We start from the raw sequence: 13,856 nt of genomic DNA, 5'->3' as shown, positions 1-13,856 counted from the left end.
CAGGAGGAGCTGAGGAGATTGGTATTGCTAACTTTGTGGGAAAGGACTCAGTATGTCTTGTATTTTATTCAGGGGCAGAATCGGGGCCCCCGTGCAAGGAATGTGTCTGCCGAACCCTATTTATATACACTGTGTTTCACCAAAAAAAGACCTACCCTGAAAATAAGCACTAACATGATTTTTTCAAGATTTTCGGGGAGGCTTGAAATATATGCCCTACCCCAAAAATAAGCCCTTGTTCGTTAAAACAAAGTCAACAGGAACACATTGGGTGCATGAAAAGCCTCAAAAAAACGCAATTGCTGCATTTTTACAGTGCTTTTCTGGGTTAGCCAAGTTACTTATCCAACAGGTTTGGTCACTGAACACTGCATTGTCTGCTGCCCAGCATTTAAAACACAATCCCTCTAGGGGGAAGAGTCAGGGAACAGTGGCAATATGAGGCATTTAATATGTGACTTCTCATATTTCAGGGAGGGGATATGCGTTCCCGACCAGCTTTTTTAAGTTGATTCCTAAATATGTTACACTGACAGATATTACACTGAACCATGTTTTCTTTACCCCTTCCCTGCCCTTTCCCATTAAGAAATTCAAGATAAAATACACATATGCATTACAAGCAAGGCAGAAGCTGGAGGAGTAGTGCAACTCTGCCACACAACAGGGGACCAGGAGGTTACCAACAATTTTTGCAAATCTTGTCTACTTTGCTGCTTTATCCCGGGATAGAAAGCCACAAGCGGAATTTCCGTGCAGAAAGTCTATACCGAAATTACGGGGCAATTTCACCCAGTGGGAACCCAGCCTAAGGAGTCTCCTGGTTTTCACCATTTAACCTCTTTTTGAGGGATCTGGTTTAAGCTGTAGGAAACCCCCAGGTTGTTCCCCAAGAGTGGTCTGAGTGCACTGACAGCTGATTCAGGCAAGCCAAAAGCACCAAGCATGGTAGGAGAGGAAAACTCAAGGATCTAGTCATTATTAATAACAGGCTGAGGTCATGGCAAGTGCAGTTCATCCAATGCAGTAAACCAAACTTGAGGTCATGGCAAGCGGCAATCCAGCAAAACAGTCAGAAAACAGAAAGAGGTCAGGACAGGCAGAGTATGGGAAAGCTGTGTATAGAAACAGGGGTCAGAACCAAGTAGCAAACAGAAAATGGGAACATCTTCATTTGAAACCCTTTGGAAGAGTAATGTGACTCTGCCACACAAGAGGGGACCAGGAGGATACCAACAGCTGCAGGAAGGTGAAGGTGAGAGAGCAGTATGGACCGTAGCCAGCCATAAAAAAGGAAAACAGTCATCAATAAAACAAGAAGTTATTGACATATTATTGCCCTATGTTCAATCCCAGACAGGGACATTAGTCAGGGCTTTCAATGTATTTGCCGAGGCATTTCCGCTCGTGAAAATCTCGCCCGTATAATGCGACAAAGGGAAGCATTGATTTCAATAAGTTTGTTCAGATGAACGTGTTTGTGGTGCGCAAAATCCAAAAAGATAGGACTTGTCTGTGTTACGCAGAAAGGGAGGGGGAGGGAGTTATCCTGCGTACAACGCAGGGTAAGATAGACAGCTGCCCCTAATTTGGCGTTTAATTGCCATTGTCTTCCATGGGAAGGATGTAACATGCGAGCGTGTGAACTAGCATTTTCATCTCAAAAATTACAGTACCATTCGCTGGCACATGCATATCAGCCTGTTTCTTGCCAACTCCCAACCTAGTTCACGCGCAAATATGATCTGTCACGGCGAACGTATTTGCGCATAGGCTCGACTGAAACCGCCCTTAGGCTGCTGCTTGTTCCCTTTCTGAGTTTTAACAGCAGGAAGTCAAAAAGAGATGTATTCGAGAAAGTTGTCTCTTTCCCAACTCCAACTTAATTATTGTACCTGACTCCTTTAAAGATTATGTCTTGAACACTTAAATCCTGCAGCTTGATGGGACAGAACTGGTCTGATCAAACGGGTAATATCCGCACATAAACAGTTGTTGCGAATGCATTTTACACAACACATTATCCACTACGTTTCAGAATCTCATGTCATTTGTCTTTAAAGAAATGACACAAATTACCTTTTACCGCAGCCAAACTACTTTAGATTGGCTGCAATAAAGGTAATTTGCTGAACTATAACTAAAAGCCGCTCATCTGCAGAACAAGATGCCAGTTGTTCAGTTTCATAGCTGTATCCTGGTGCTTAGAAGAATGAAGAGAGCTTTATGCCCTCTTACAGCAATGCCTGTATACAGTATATGGAGTGGTAGCGGCAGTGACTGCAAATAAAATAGTCTTCAGTATTGTTCAGTTTAGGCTTTGCTTACAAGTATGCTGCTGAACATATGTAGACATACAACTGGAAACCAATGAAAAGCTGTACTGCAGGGTAAACATTCTTTGCCCAATTCAGTTGTATTGAAAAATGCAGCTATCCTTTTCAGTTAAAAAAGTTCCATTCTTTGGGGGGCCCATAAGTTCTCTCTTCTCCATATAGGGAGCCCAGTAGTATGACTAAAGCATTAAAGTTGGGGGCCCTGTTACAGGTTTTTCATTGAGGCCCAGAAACTTCAAGTTACGCCATTGGTATATGTCATAGTGTTGAGCAAACTAAAAACAGTTTAAGTTTATTTTGTATCAAAGTTTGCTAAAAGTTCGACCCAAACCTTGGTCGGTTAGTCTCAACCGAACTTACTAGAAGTTGGCAGTCCTTCACTATGGCTCAGTGGTTAGCACTACTGTATTGTCATGCAGTGCTGGGGTCCTAGGTTCATCTCTGACCAAGGACAACATCTGCATAGAGTTTGTGTGTTTTCCTATTGTTTCTTCTCCTCTTCAAAAGGAGAAGGAAGACGCATGGTGTCTCAGTGCTTAGCAATGTTGCTTTGCAGTGCTGGGGCCATAGGTTCAAATCTGACCAAGGACAACATCTGCATTGGGTTTGTTTTGTGTCTTTTTTTTCTCCTTCAGAGGAGAAAGAAGCATGGTGCCCCAGAGGTTAGCACAGTTATTTTGTAGTGCTGGGGTCCTAGGTTCAAATCTAACCAAGCACAGCATCTGCTTGGTGTTTGTATGTTTTCCCTGTGTTTGTTTCTTCATAATAACAAGCATTTTATATAGTGCATATATTTATTGAGAAGAAGAAATGCAAACACGGGGAGAACATACAAATTCCATGCAGATTTTGTCCAGGGTCCGATATTTACCTAGGACCCCAGCACTGGGCAACAATACTAACCACTAAGCCAATTGGAGTACCACCACCTTCTTTTAGACAGTGTTGTACACTTTTTGTAGGGGGTTATGGTAAAGTTCCGGTTTGGTTCAAACAAATTCGGATCAAACAAAACTTTTTGTCGAAATTCGGTGAACCAGACGAACTCAAACTTTTGAAAAGTTCGGTCAGCTCTAATTATAAAATTAAATAGGATATTCTGAAATTGGCAAGGTAACATTGAAACATTGTCACTGGAATAGGAAGGGGTTGAGTAACAAGCGAGTAACTTTCTTTTATTACATATTGTTAGCAGTTTTTTTGTACTCTTATATAATATATTTAGATGGAAGATTAGAAAAAACATGGCTGCTTTCTCCTAAAACCGTGCCCACCAGTTATATATGTTTTTGCAGCATGTTTTTTCAGGTAAACAGCATTTTTTCCACAAAACAATTAATTTGAAAACCAATCCGATTTGCAGAATAGCACATTTAGTTGTGCTGACATTATTAGGTTTCTCTTTGGACCAATTAGTATTTAAATATGAATAAATAGGAGCATGTCAAAAGAGTTTGGCATTTGCTGAACAATCCTTTATCTGGTCAGTCATATGTTGTGTGAATTAGTTGCTGTACTTGTATCCTGTATTGTAGTGTGTTACTATTTTAATTTACTTGGCTGAAATATCCTCTATATTTGTCTTCTGAATGTGCAGAGGAGAAAGGACTGTAGAGGTACAAAAAAAATCTAAATCAGCCATATTGACCGTCGGTTAACATTGTAACAAAAACATATATATACCTTGATACATGCGCCCCAGAATAACGGATCTGTTACAGAGGCCGTAAGATATACCTACAGTTTACATCATTTATTACTGCTGTTCTTTTTTTTTTTTTTACAGGGAATATTTCCCAAATCCTTCATCCACATCAAGGAAGTTACAATTCAGAAGAAGAGGTACGGAAGCTTTTTAGTTTTCTCTGATGAGACGAGATCTGTTCCGGAAAATTAATCAGAACTTTTTCCTTTTGATTATGTTACATAAACACCATGAGAAGGATTTCTACAGAGAATAAAGAAAGTAATATGTTGGTGACAATCTTGTATCAATCACTTTGTTTGTCCCTCTTGCATGCAGATGGTTGTCATTTGTTGCTTTTAAACTTCTTAAAAGAGTACAGAGCCTAGAAATTAATGATGATTGTAAACAGTGTGTGTCAGTCTGCAGAATATTCTGCAGCTCCTAGAACAAACTATGGGTGTTTCACATCTGCATTGGAACTGTCACGTCCGTGCGGTACACAAGCACCACGCTCAGCACGGATGCAGGGTAATGTTCACAACCGCTGCAGCTGACAATACCATGCACTGTATCACAGTGCGCACCACACTATGCTGAACAGTAGCACCACTCCTGGGAGAAGGAAGCCTGGCCTATCCTAGCAGGGGGGGAAGTGAAGTGTCCCTGCCTAGAAGTGGAGTAATCGCCTCGATAGCGGCTGCCCCATGGTCTTCTTCCCGGGCCCTGATTGTCCCTATAGAGGCCCCTGGAGCGATGAATTGAACAGCAACGCAATACAGAAATGAAAACAGAAAATACAACTGGAAAGTAAACCGTAGCAACTTATCTGTAAGTAGCAATACAACCAGCACAGAGGAGCCCTACTCTCTACTACTCCTCTATGGAGCTGAATAAGCAGCACTGAGCACAAGGATGGATGAGAATATAAAGCAACTTCACAACTGAGGACTAGCACAGCCATTAGAGAAGCACACCTCCAACCTTCTCCCAGGCATGACTAATCCAGCATGCACCATGCAGCAAAGAGAGATAGCACCAGCAGTCTCTACACATGGAGCATTATCCCTTGTCCTGCATTACAAGGTGACAGGTCTTGACCTGCATCGAGGCCACCATGCCACAACGCTGTCGTGACCGACAAGCCACAGAGGAAACCTTCGGTCGGAGGTTCAGTCGCACATCCGACACCAAATACTGAAGGAAAAGCATTGCATGCAGCACTTTTTTTTCCGGCTAAAAGCCGGGTAGCTGAGTGGAAAGAAAATGGTCCCCATTATAGTCAATAGGGTCCGTTCTGCACTGTTCAGTTTCATCTTAAGACAGAGCCCTTCGGCCACCGGGATTCTCCTTTTCTGTTCCTCGAATGTAGCGGGAAAGCAGAACCCTGACTCAGGTCTGAAACTACTTTATCTTGTAGGACCTCTGCAGCAAACACAAGCGTTACACAAAAAAAACAACTTATGTAAATTCTACATAGTTTTTCTTTAATATTTACTGTCGTTACACTTCTGCCTATTTCTCTTCTAATGAACTTTGTGTATATTTATATTATCCTATTGTTTTTAAGAAATACAGAAAACATAGTTGCTGCTGAGATTCCTTTGGTGCGTGAAGTTACAACTACCTTACGAGAATGGGGAATGATTTGGAAACAGTTATACGCGGTAAGAAACATTACTTGATTGGTGTTGTAAACATAAAATATAAGGGTGTATTCACATGTTGTGGTCATTGCACATCATTTCTTCTGCAGTTTTTCATTAAAGGGGTTGTCCCGCGCCGAAACGGGTTTTTTTTTTTTTCAACCCCCCCCCCCCGTTCGGCGCGAGACAACCCCGATGCAGGGACTTAAAAAAAAAACAGCACAGCGCTTACCTGAATTCCCGCGCTCCGGTGACTTCTATACTTACCGGTGAAGATGGCCGCCGGGATCTTCTTCCTCCGTGGACCGCAGCTCTTCTGTGCGGTCCATTGCCGATTCCAGCCTCCTGATTGGCTGGAATCGGCACGTGACGGGGCGGAGCTACACGGAGTCGGCATCCTGCACGAGAGGCTCCATTGAAGAAAGCAGAAGACCCGGACTGCGCAAGTGCGGCTAATTTGGCCATCGGAGGCCGAAAATTAGTCGGCACCATGGAGACGAGGACGCCAGCAACGGAGCAGGTAAGTATAAAACGTTTGATAACTTCTGTATGGCTCATAATTAATGCACAATGTACATTACAAAGTGCATTAATATGGCCATACAGAAGTGTATAGACCCACTTGCTGCCGCGGGACAACCCCTTTAAACGCATAAATGATAGTACCATGCCGCATAGCTAGATTAGCTAGATAATACTGGTTAAGCAATACCGAGCTAGCTATATCTCTACTTGCTGTAATACTCCAACCTAGCCAAGTCACATAGATGATACTACCATGCCGCACAGCTAGATCGGCTAGATAATACTGGCTTAGGCAATACCGACCTAGCTATAGTGAAGGTCAGTATCTCTGCTTGCTGTAATACCCCAACCTAGCCAAGTCACATAGATGATACTACCATGCTGCACAGCTAGATTGACTAGATAATACGGGTTTAGGCAATACCGTGCTAGGTATAGTGAAGGTCAGTATTTCTGCTTGCTGTAACATAGTAATATAGATGATTATAACCACTCTGCACAGCTAGATTGGTTAGATAACACTGGCGATACTATACTGAGCCAGCTACAGGAAAGGTTAGTATCTGTGCTTGCTGTTATACTCTACACATTTCCACATCATAATGGTAAATATTTCACCAGGAGATTCTTAAATCAGCAGGAAAACTATTTCAGTCCACAAGATAATGGGACAAGCAGCAGCCATCCAGCCCTGATGGTGGACTGACAGCAGAGTGAGTGAGAGAGGCTAGCCCAGTGCAGCTATATATACTCCAAGCCATGCCCCCATTCCATGAGGGAGCGTTACTCTCCTCCAATCAAGAGTAACTCAGTAGATTGGTTGTGAACACCTCCTGACAGCGTCATAAATCACATGATACACATGCACAGTGAATACCCATGAAACGTGCATTTGCTCATCAAAATAATTGCCCCTTCTGCATATTTATGTGCGAATAAACCCCACAGAAGGGCTGAAATATGCAGAGAATAGGCATTCTTTGGTCTGTGAATATGCTACATTTTCATGGACAAAATATGCTCACGCCCATCGCCCATGTGAATGAACCCGAACTAGTATATTATTCATTAAAATTTTCTCTTTTTCTATACTTGGAAGGCAGTCCTATCAGTGATTGACCGTTATCTCTGTGCAATCATACAAGGAAGGCTGTCAGTCATTGGATAAGAACCACCCACTGGACTCCTGAGCATAGAAAGAACAGGAATTTTATAAATTCATAAATTTGCTTAGCTCCTCCTGCTGACTATCACAGCAGCAGGTGTTGATCCGATTTGTCTTAGAAGTGATTTGACGTGGAGCTAGATCCAGGAACAGTTTCTGGGGTTCCACAGTTTTCATCCTTTCACCCCATCAATCAGGATCTGGTCTTCGCTGTGGGGACCCCCAGACTGTTTCCTTAGAAATGGTCTCAGGGAAGAGACAGCTGACACACTTGGTCAGGATTTCTATAATGTGGTACTGGAGGAGTCAGGGCAGGCAGAATATTATCACAACAGGCCAAAGGTCAGAGCAGCAGCAGACAAGGAAAATAACAAGCTGAGGTCAGGATTAGAGGAGTCAGCAAAGTTGGGTTGCTTATATGTGGATCAAATACAGGAGTCCAGACAGAAACAAACTTACAACTTCACACAGTATGGAGACTGAATGCTCTGAACTGTACAGCCAATACTTCCTAGACTCAGGCATGACCGCGGACTGTTTAATTTTTAAAATAATCTTTTACCAGCCTTTAAACCAATAATCATCAACCTTTTTAATATGAGAGGACCATAGAAAAAAAAACCTATTGCTATTTTTCAATTAACCCCTAGCTGCTGTAAGTTTTAAAGAACCTATCCATAAACCTCTGGTTGGGTCATCCACTTTAGGGGGTCTTTACACTTGCGATAAAATCACGCAATTCTCATGTGATGTGAGAGTGAGAGTGCAGAATTATGAAATTGTCAATGGTTTCCTTCACCGCATTTGTGATGTTTTAACTCATGCGATGTTGCGAAAAAATAAATCGTGGCATGAACTATCTTTCTGCATTTTTTCTTCTTTTATCTCTCATGCTTCCCTATGGAGCCTCCTTTTTATCGCATTGCAAAGCACGAACTTGCGGTTTTCGTGCGATGTGATGCGTTTTTAACATTAGTAAGTCCTATTGATTTTCACGCTAAAAAAATGTGTGATTTTATCATGCAAGAATAATTTTGTGATGATTTTGCAAGAAAAAGCAGCGCTAGTGCTCAAAAATCGCAGGAGCAAAAAAGCGATTTTTCCGCGATTTTATCACAGCGGTTTTGCGATCGCCAGTGTGAAGGAACCCCCAAACCATGGTTTTATTGTTGGTTCTCTCATGATGCATAAAATAAATTGCACTTGCCTATTTTCTATATTGTAGCGTAGCAACAAGCCCTCTAGTCTCTGAACTTGGGTGATGTCAGTATTGTAGCTAAGGATGATCTATATATCATAATACGTTGTATGATTTATCAGTACAGACGTTACACAGACACATTGCAGCGATACATTCTGCTTTGTTGTAGATTCATCTCGTAAGATAATTTAGATTGTTCCATTTATTTTTAGAGCACAACAGTATATTGTCATATTTACAGGTTACTCCTTCTTGTACATCTGTTTTGTTCTTGTAAGGAAGCTCAACTACTTTATAACCATAAAATATGTTGCCGAGTCCCGCTCTCTTTGCTGGGCTGTCTGGAGAAATGATGGTTTCTAATGGAAGCATTTTCATTAAACAAGAAATACTCAATAAAAGAAAAAAAAGAAGAATTAGGAAAGTGTATTGAATATATTGAGCAGCAGAAACTACTTGGCAGATTATTGCACTTCTCATTGTGTTTATGCCTCATGCAGAGCGATGCAGCTCAGAACAAAAACACTGATTGTAATAACTCATGTTCTTGCTCATTGTTAGAATGTGAATGCAGAGAATAAAAGATGCCATGCAAACTTATGTTCAGGTTGAAAACACTGACACAAGTAACTAAATTAGAATCCGACGCTAGTGATAAATCAGTCATGCGTCCTAACTTATGGCTCGGAACTTTAACGTGTGAACTAATTATGTTTTTTTGATTAATTCAAGAAAAAGTAAATTGTGGAATTGGAATATATTGTGTCAAATAAAATATAAACAGAATATATGTACCGTGTCCCATTACATATTCTTACATGAATTGGCAGCTATATCCATGTTGGTTTAATTCAAGTGCTTGAGGCACTCATAAATCTGCAAGCATGATTATGTCACGAATGCTTCTGTCCCAAGTGTTAGTAGAATTTCAGTAGTTGTTTGGAAGTGGAAGAAAATAAAGTCTGTGGCAGCATGAATAGATGCAATAAAATATAAAACTTTTATTCCTCCATTACATAAAAGCTGCAACGTTATGCTTGACAAAGAGCTAACTGAAGGTCGAAACGTTGCAGTTTTTATGTAATGGAGGAATAAAAGTTTTATATTTTATTGCATCTATTCATGCTGCTACGGACTTTATTTTCTTCTACTTCTGAACTTTGGAATTTTGATCCGGATTCCTTTTCTGTGGCTTGCATAAATCCTGTGGTCCTGCCTTATTGAAATTTGAGAGAGTGCTGCTGGTGACTGTTTTCTCTTTTAAGTAGTTGTTTGGGATGTACATTATTCGTATGACATGAATTATAACACTGGCCTTCTATAAGTGATTTACATTGTGTCATGTTGAGTGGCAGGAGGTCTGGGTGTTGCAGTCGCAATATATGCCTTTATATACAGTATATTGGTATTTTGCCTTTGCAAAAGTTTGCAAGTTGACATTATTTTAAGGTTGTTTTGCCTGATTAGATGACTTGCAGGTTTTCAAGTCCATTAAATATTATGGGAGAATCAATTCAACTATTATTTTCTAAAATTTGCCAATAGTGAATTTCAAACCTAATAAATCGCTTCCGCAAGGTATTCTACCGGCCAAAATCCAAATACAGATAAATGAATCAGCGAAACTCAATTCAGAGAAAAAAGTTAAAGTGGTCGTCTGGGGAAAGAAACAACTACATGATCCAGACCAAGTTCACTTCCAACTCAGTTAGGACGCCATGTCATTTGGAAAAGAGTCTTCCTCCCCTCTATCGTTGCTGGTGACATCATTGAATGATTCATTTCAGTACTAAGCCTGCCCCTTCTCACGGCTGATGCAGTGACAGAGAAAGATGTCTGATCTAGCTACATAGTCTGTTCAATTAATCCATGGACAGCATAGTGGCTCAGTACTTAGCACTGTTGAGTTTGAATCCAACCAAGGACAACATCTGCATAAAGTTTATATGTTCTTCCTGAGTTTGTGTGGGTTTCCTCCCACCCTCCAAAAACATACAGATAGGTGAACATAGATTGTAAGCCCCGATATTAAGTGATATTGGCATTGCAAAGCTTTAAATAAAGCTGATGCGGGTCCTGCAACTGTGACCTCAACTAAATAAAAAATTGGTTTGCGCATCTCTTCTATAAACATTAGTGCAACTGGATCCTTTATTCGCTGCATTGTTGTAGGACTAAAAGAGTACCTGTCACTAGTCTAAAAGGAAAAGCTAGTAATAAATGACTAATAAGTGATATGCTCTCACCTGGACCAAATGTGTAAGATATGTGCACAACCACACGTCGTGTTTTATCCTCGAACAATGCTGGTCTCATGGAGCAAACAGGAATCTGGAGCTGGAAACTTCTGTTGGTTACATGGAGAATAGCTGAAATAAGCTTCTCTCTGGTCAAGCTATTCTCATTGTCAAAAAAATCAGACAACTAGAAAGAGTTGATTGAATCAAATGAAACGTTCTATGTGTGATTGTAAGGTTGATATAAGTAAGTGATTACAAAATCAGAACAAAAAGATAATTTTTTGTGGAAAACTGAACACTTGAAAGGAGGCTCTAGTGCACTATTGGTTCTGTATGGCATCCTGCGGTATATTAGTCCACATTTTCTGTAACTGAACTTCTAGATCGTCGAAATTGGTGTTGATTGTCCTATTCATGTTCTATTGGTGATAAACCTGCCAGCCTGGCAGCCACTGAAGTGTGACAATGTTGTGTAGACATTCCTATGAGACCCTTGTGTGTGCGGCCGAGTATTATCCTGCTAGAAAATGCCTCTTGGAAGCACTGCCATGAGAGGAACACATGTAGCTGCAGGATGTCCTGAACATATCGCTGAGCTTTCATTCTCCCTCATACCCCCACTGAGTGATCAACTGTTATATGCTAGGACCTCCCAAACCATCACATCAGCAGGGGGTGCAGTGTGCTGCTCCACAGCAAGGGCAGGAGTTAGGTGCTCGCAAACACGACTGTCGTCAGTGCCCAAACCAAATCTGGAATGGTCACTGAAGACAACCCAGTTCCGCTCTGCAGCAGTCCAGCTTCATTGTTTACAACACCACTGGAAATGGAGGGACAGTGGGTCTCAAAGCCAGCACTCGTAATAGGTGCTATAAGACCAAAAGTCCTTCAGCTAAGCTCCTGTAAATGGTTATGACAAACTGAGGAGCCACTTGTCTCTGGATGGCAGACAATGGAAGTTGGGGCTGCTTTCTGCTTATCAGACAATTAGACTAACTTCTCTACAGACTGGTGGTCTGTCGAGGGCACCCAGAGTCCGGTTGCCTTTCGTGCATGCCATTATGCATCCACTGATCCCAACACCTCCTAACAATATGGTCAGAACGGCCCATGTGGCACGCAATTCGTCGTTATGACCATCCCGCTTCTTGCATTCTAAAGATGCACTCCGTCTCAAACTCTGTTAACTGAGCAAAATCTCATTAAATTTATCATACAGGCGTCTAGTGGTCAATAAGCTTTAGACAAGTGGAAAAAGAGGTCTACAAGAGTCTTTTTATAGGCCAAGGGCCATCATTTGTATATATGCTGGGAGATGTAACTGCATGTTGAGTTTAGCAGCAAAACAGCAACTCCCCCTAGGTGCTTGATTTTTTTCTGACAAAGAGTGTATATTGGATGGGAGAATAGACACAACCAAAACATCAGCGCTGCTCACAGATTTCCAATAAAGTCCATGATGGATTCTGATATGAAGGACTAAATTAAATTACAGCTATGCCTTACGACCCTAGATTGGAGTCTCCCCCAAGCATAAAATACATGGATGAAAACCATTTCTGTTAGGTGTATTCATCCATCCAAATAAGATTACATCATATCAGTGTCCTAATGAAGTAGATCTGAAGTTCAGCTAAATAAATGGGGGAAGATATTAACACTTTACCTTTTTTTTTCTTTTTTTATAGCACATCTTACAAAGTCTTCATTACCTATTATCTTAAACTATAATTTTTGTTCTGACAAAATAAATTAATCCAGTGGCCTGCTGTGTTAATAATAGCCTTATTCTTTGCTCCAGGATTTGGATGGCAATTTCAGATTGCGACTTCCTTACAAGAAAACCGATAACAAATCTTTTATGAAAGCCTAAACAACTCGGATCGTTCTGTTCCGTGAAATTTACAATGTAATTCAGTAAATCTATCAAATGACACATTCATTCTCTTTGTTCATCTTCAGACCTTTCTTTACTTGCCAATCACCTTAAAATGAGATTCAGAATTAGACGTGACATATATCAAGCAGCATTTAACTGATATTTAACAATCACTGAAGTATAGCCTATTGTTAGAATAAATAGTACTTTTAATATATGATAATTATCAGCTAGATTCTAGTTTCATCAAGTTGCATCATGAAAATGTATCACTGAACACAAGAAAAGACTCAAAAGTTTGAATGCTTCTTGAGTTATTTATGCATGTATTACATTACAATGTATAAGTTATTATAATTTATAGTGAAGTTCCTGGAACTCTCTGGAACATCACATTCTGTATTGCTGGAAATCTTTAAAGATCTAAACATTGTCCAAGAACCAAAAAGCAACAGAAAATCAGAGAGCATAGTGGAAACAATGGAAGGGTTGGTCTGAATGGACTTTTGTGTATTGGCTTAACCAGTATTCGATTTAGATCTCTGGATCTTGCAAGCACACAATATCCGGTGCCAAGTAACAAGCAAAACCTTGGCATTCATTGATACAGATTGCACAGTTCTAAAACCTGCTGTGGCTTTGCATATAATTCTCAGAAAAGTGGTTGTGTTTTTGAAACCTATTAAATCCAAAAATCGACATTTTCATTGAAAATTATTTATTATTGGAAAAACACCTCCACAAATTTGGTATCGATGCTTGCATAATAATACATACCATACAAGTATTATGTTATTTATCTCATACAATAGAAAAAAAGAAAGAAAACAATGCCAGAATTGCTTTTAATTTTCTTACCTTACACAAAAACGATAAAAAGAGATCGAAAGGTCGTATACACCCCAAAATGGTACTAATGAAAGCATCAACGTATCCCACTGCTCTTAAAACAAGCTCTTATATAACTCTATAGAGGAAAAAATAAAAAAATATATAGATCTTTTGGTTATGGTGATGCAAAAAAATTTGGATAGCAAATTGTGGGGTGTTTTTTCACCTATTGTGTCCCTTGAAAATGAAAAATTTGCACCTAAATGTATGTATTACTGGAAAAACTGAAATGTTTCAATTTCATGGCCCAGGGTTAGCAAAATTCATCTAATATCTCTAGAGCCAAATG

The 13,856-nt window shown here is 40.3% G+C and overlaps 1 protein-coding gene across 2 annotated transcripts in view; it reads left to right on the top strand.

Annotated features, from left to right (window-relative positions):
* DOCK2 (dedicator of cytokinesis 2) overlaps positions 1–13,856 on the top strand; it is a 677,690-nt gene that overhangs the window by 59,472 nt on the left and 604,362 nt on the right. For both annotated transcript variants that reach the window (XM_066591098.1, XM_066591097.1), the window contains exons 4-5: positions 4,123–4,178; positions 5,591–5,687. In XM_066591098.1, coding sequence (XP_066447195.1) covers positions 4,123–4,178; positions 5,591–5,687 — 153 coding nt within the window. The remainder of the gene's footprint in view (positions 1–4,122; positions 4,179–5,590; positions 5,688–13,856) is intronic.

This window comes from Eleutherodactylus coqui, chromosome 2 (genome assembly GCF_035609145.1).
Source record: "Eleutherodactylus coqui strain aEleCoq1 chromosome 2, aEleCoq1.hap1, whole genome shotgun sequence".
Classification (NCBI taxonomy): Eukaryota; Metazoa; Chordata; class Amphibia; order Anura; family Eleutherodactylidae; genus Eleutherodactylus; species Eleutherodactylus coqui.
Note: the sequence above shows the minus strand (reverse complement) of the source record. Positions and strands in the feature narration are given on the sequence as shown.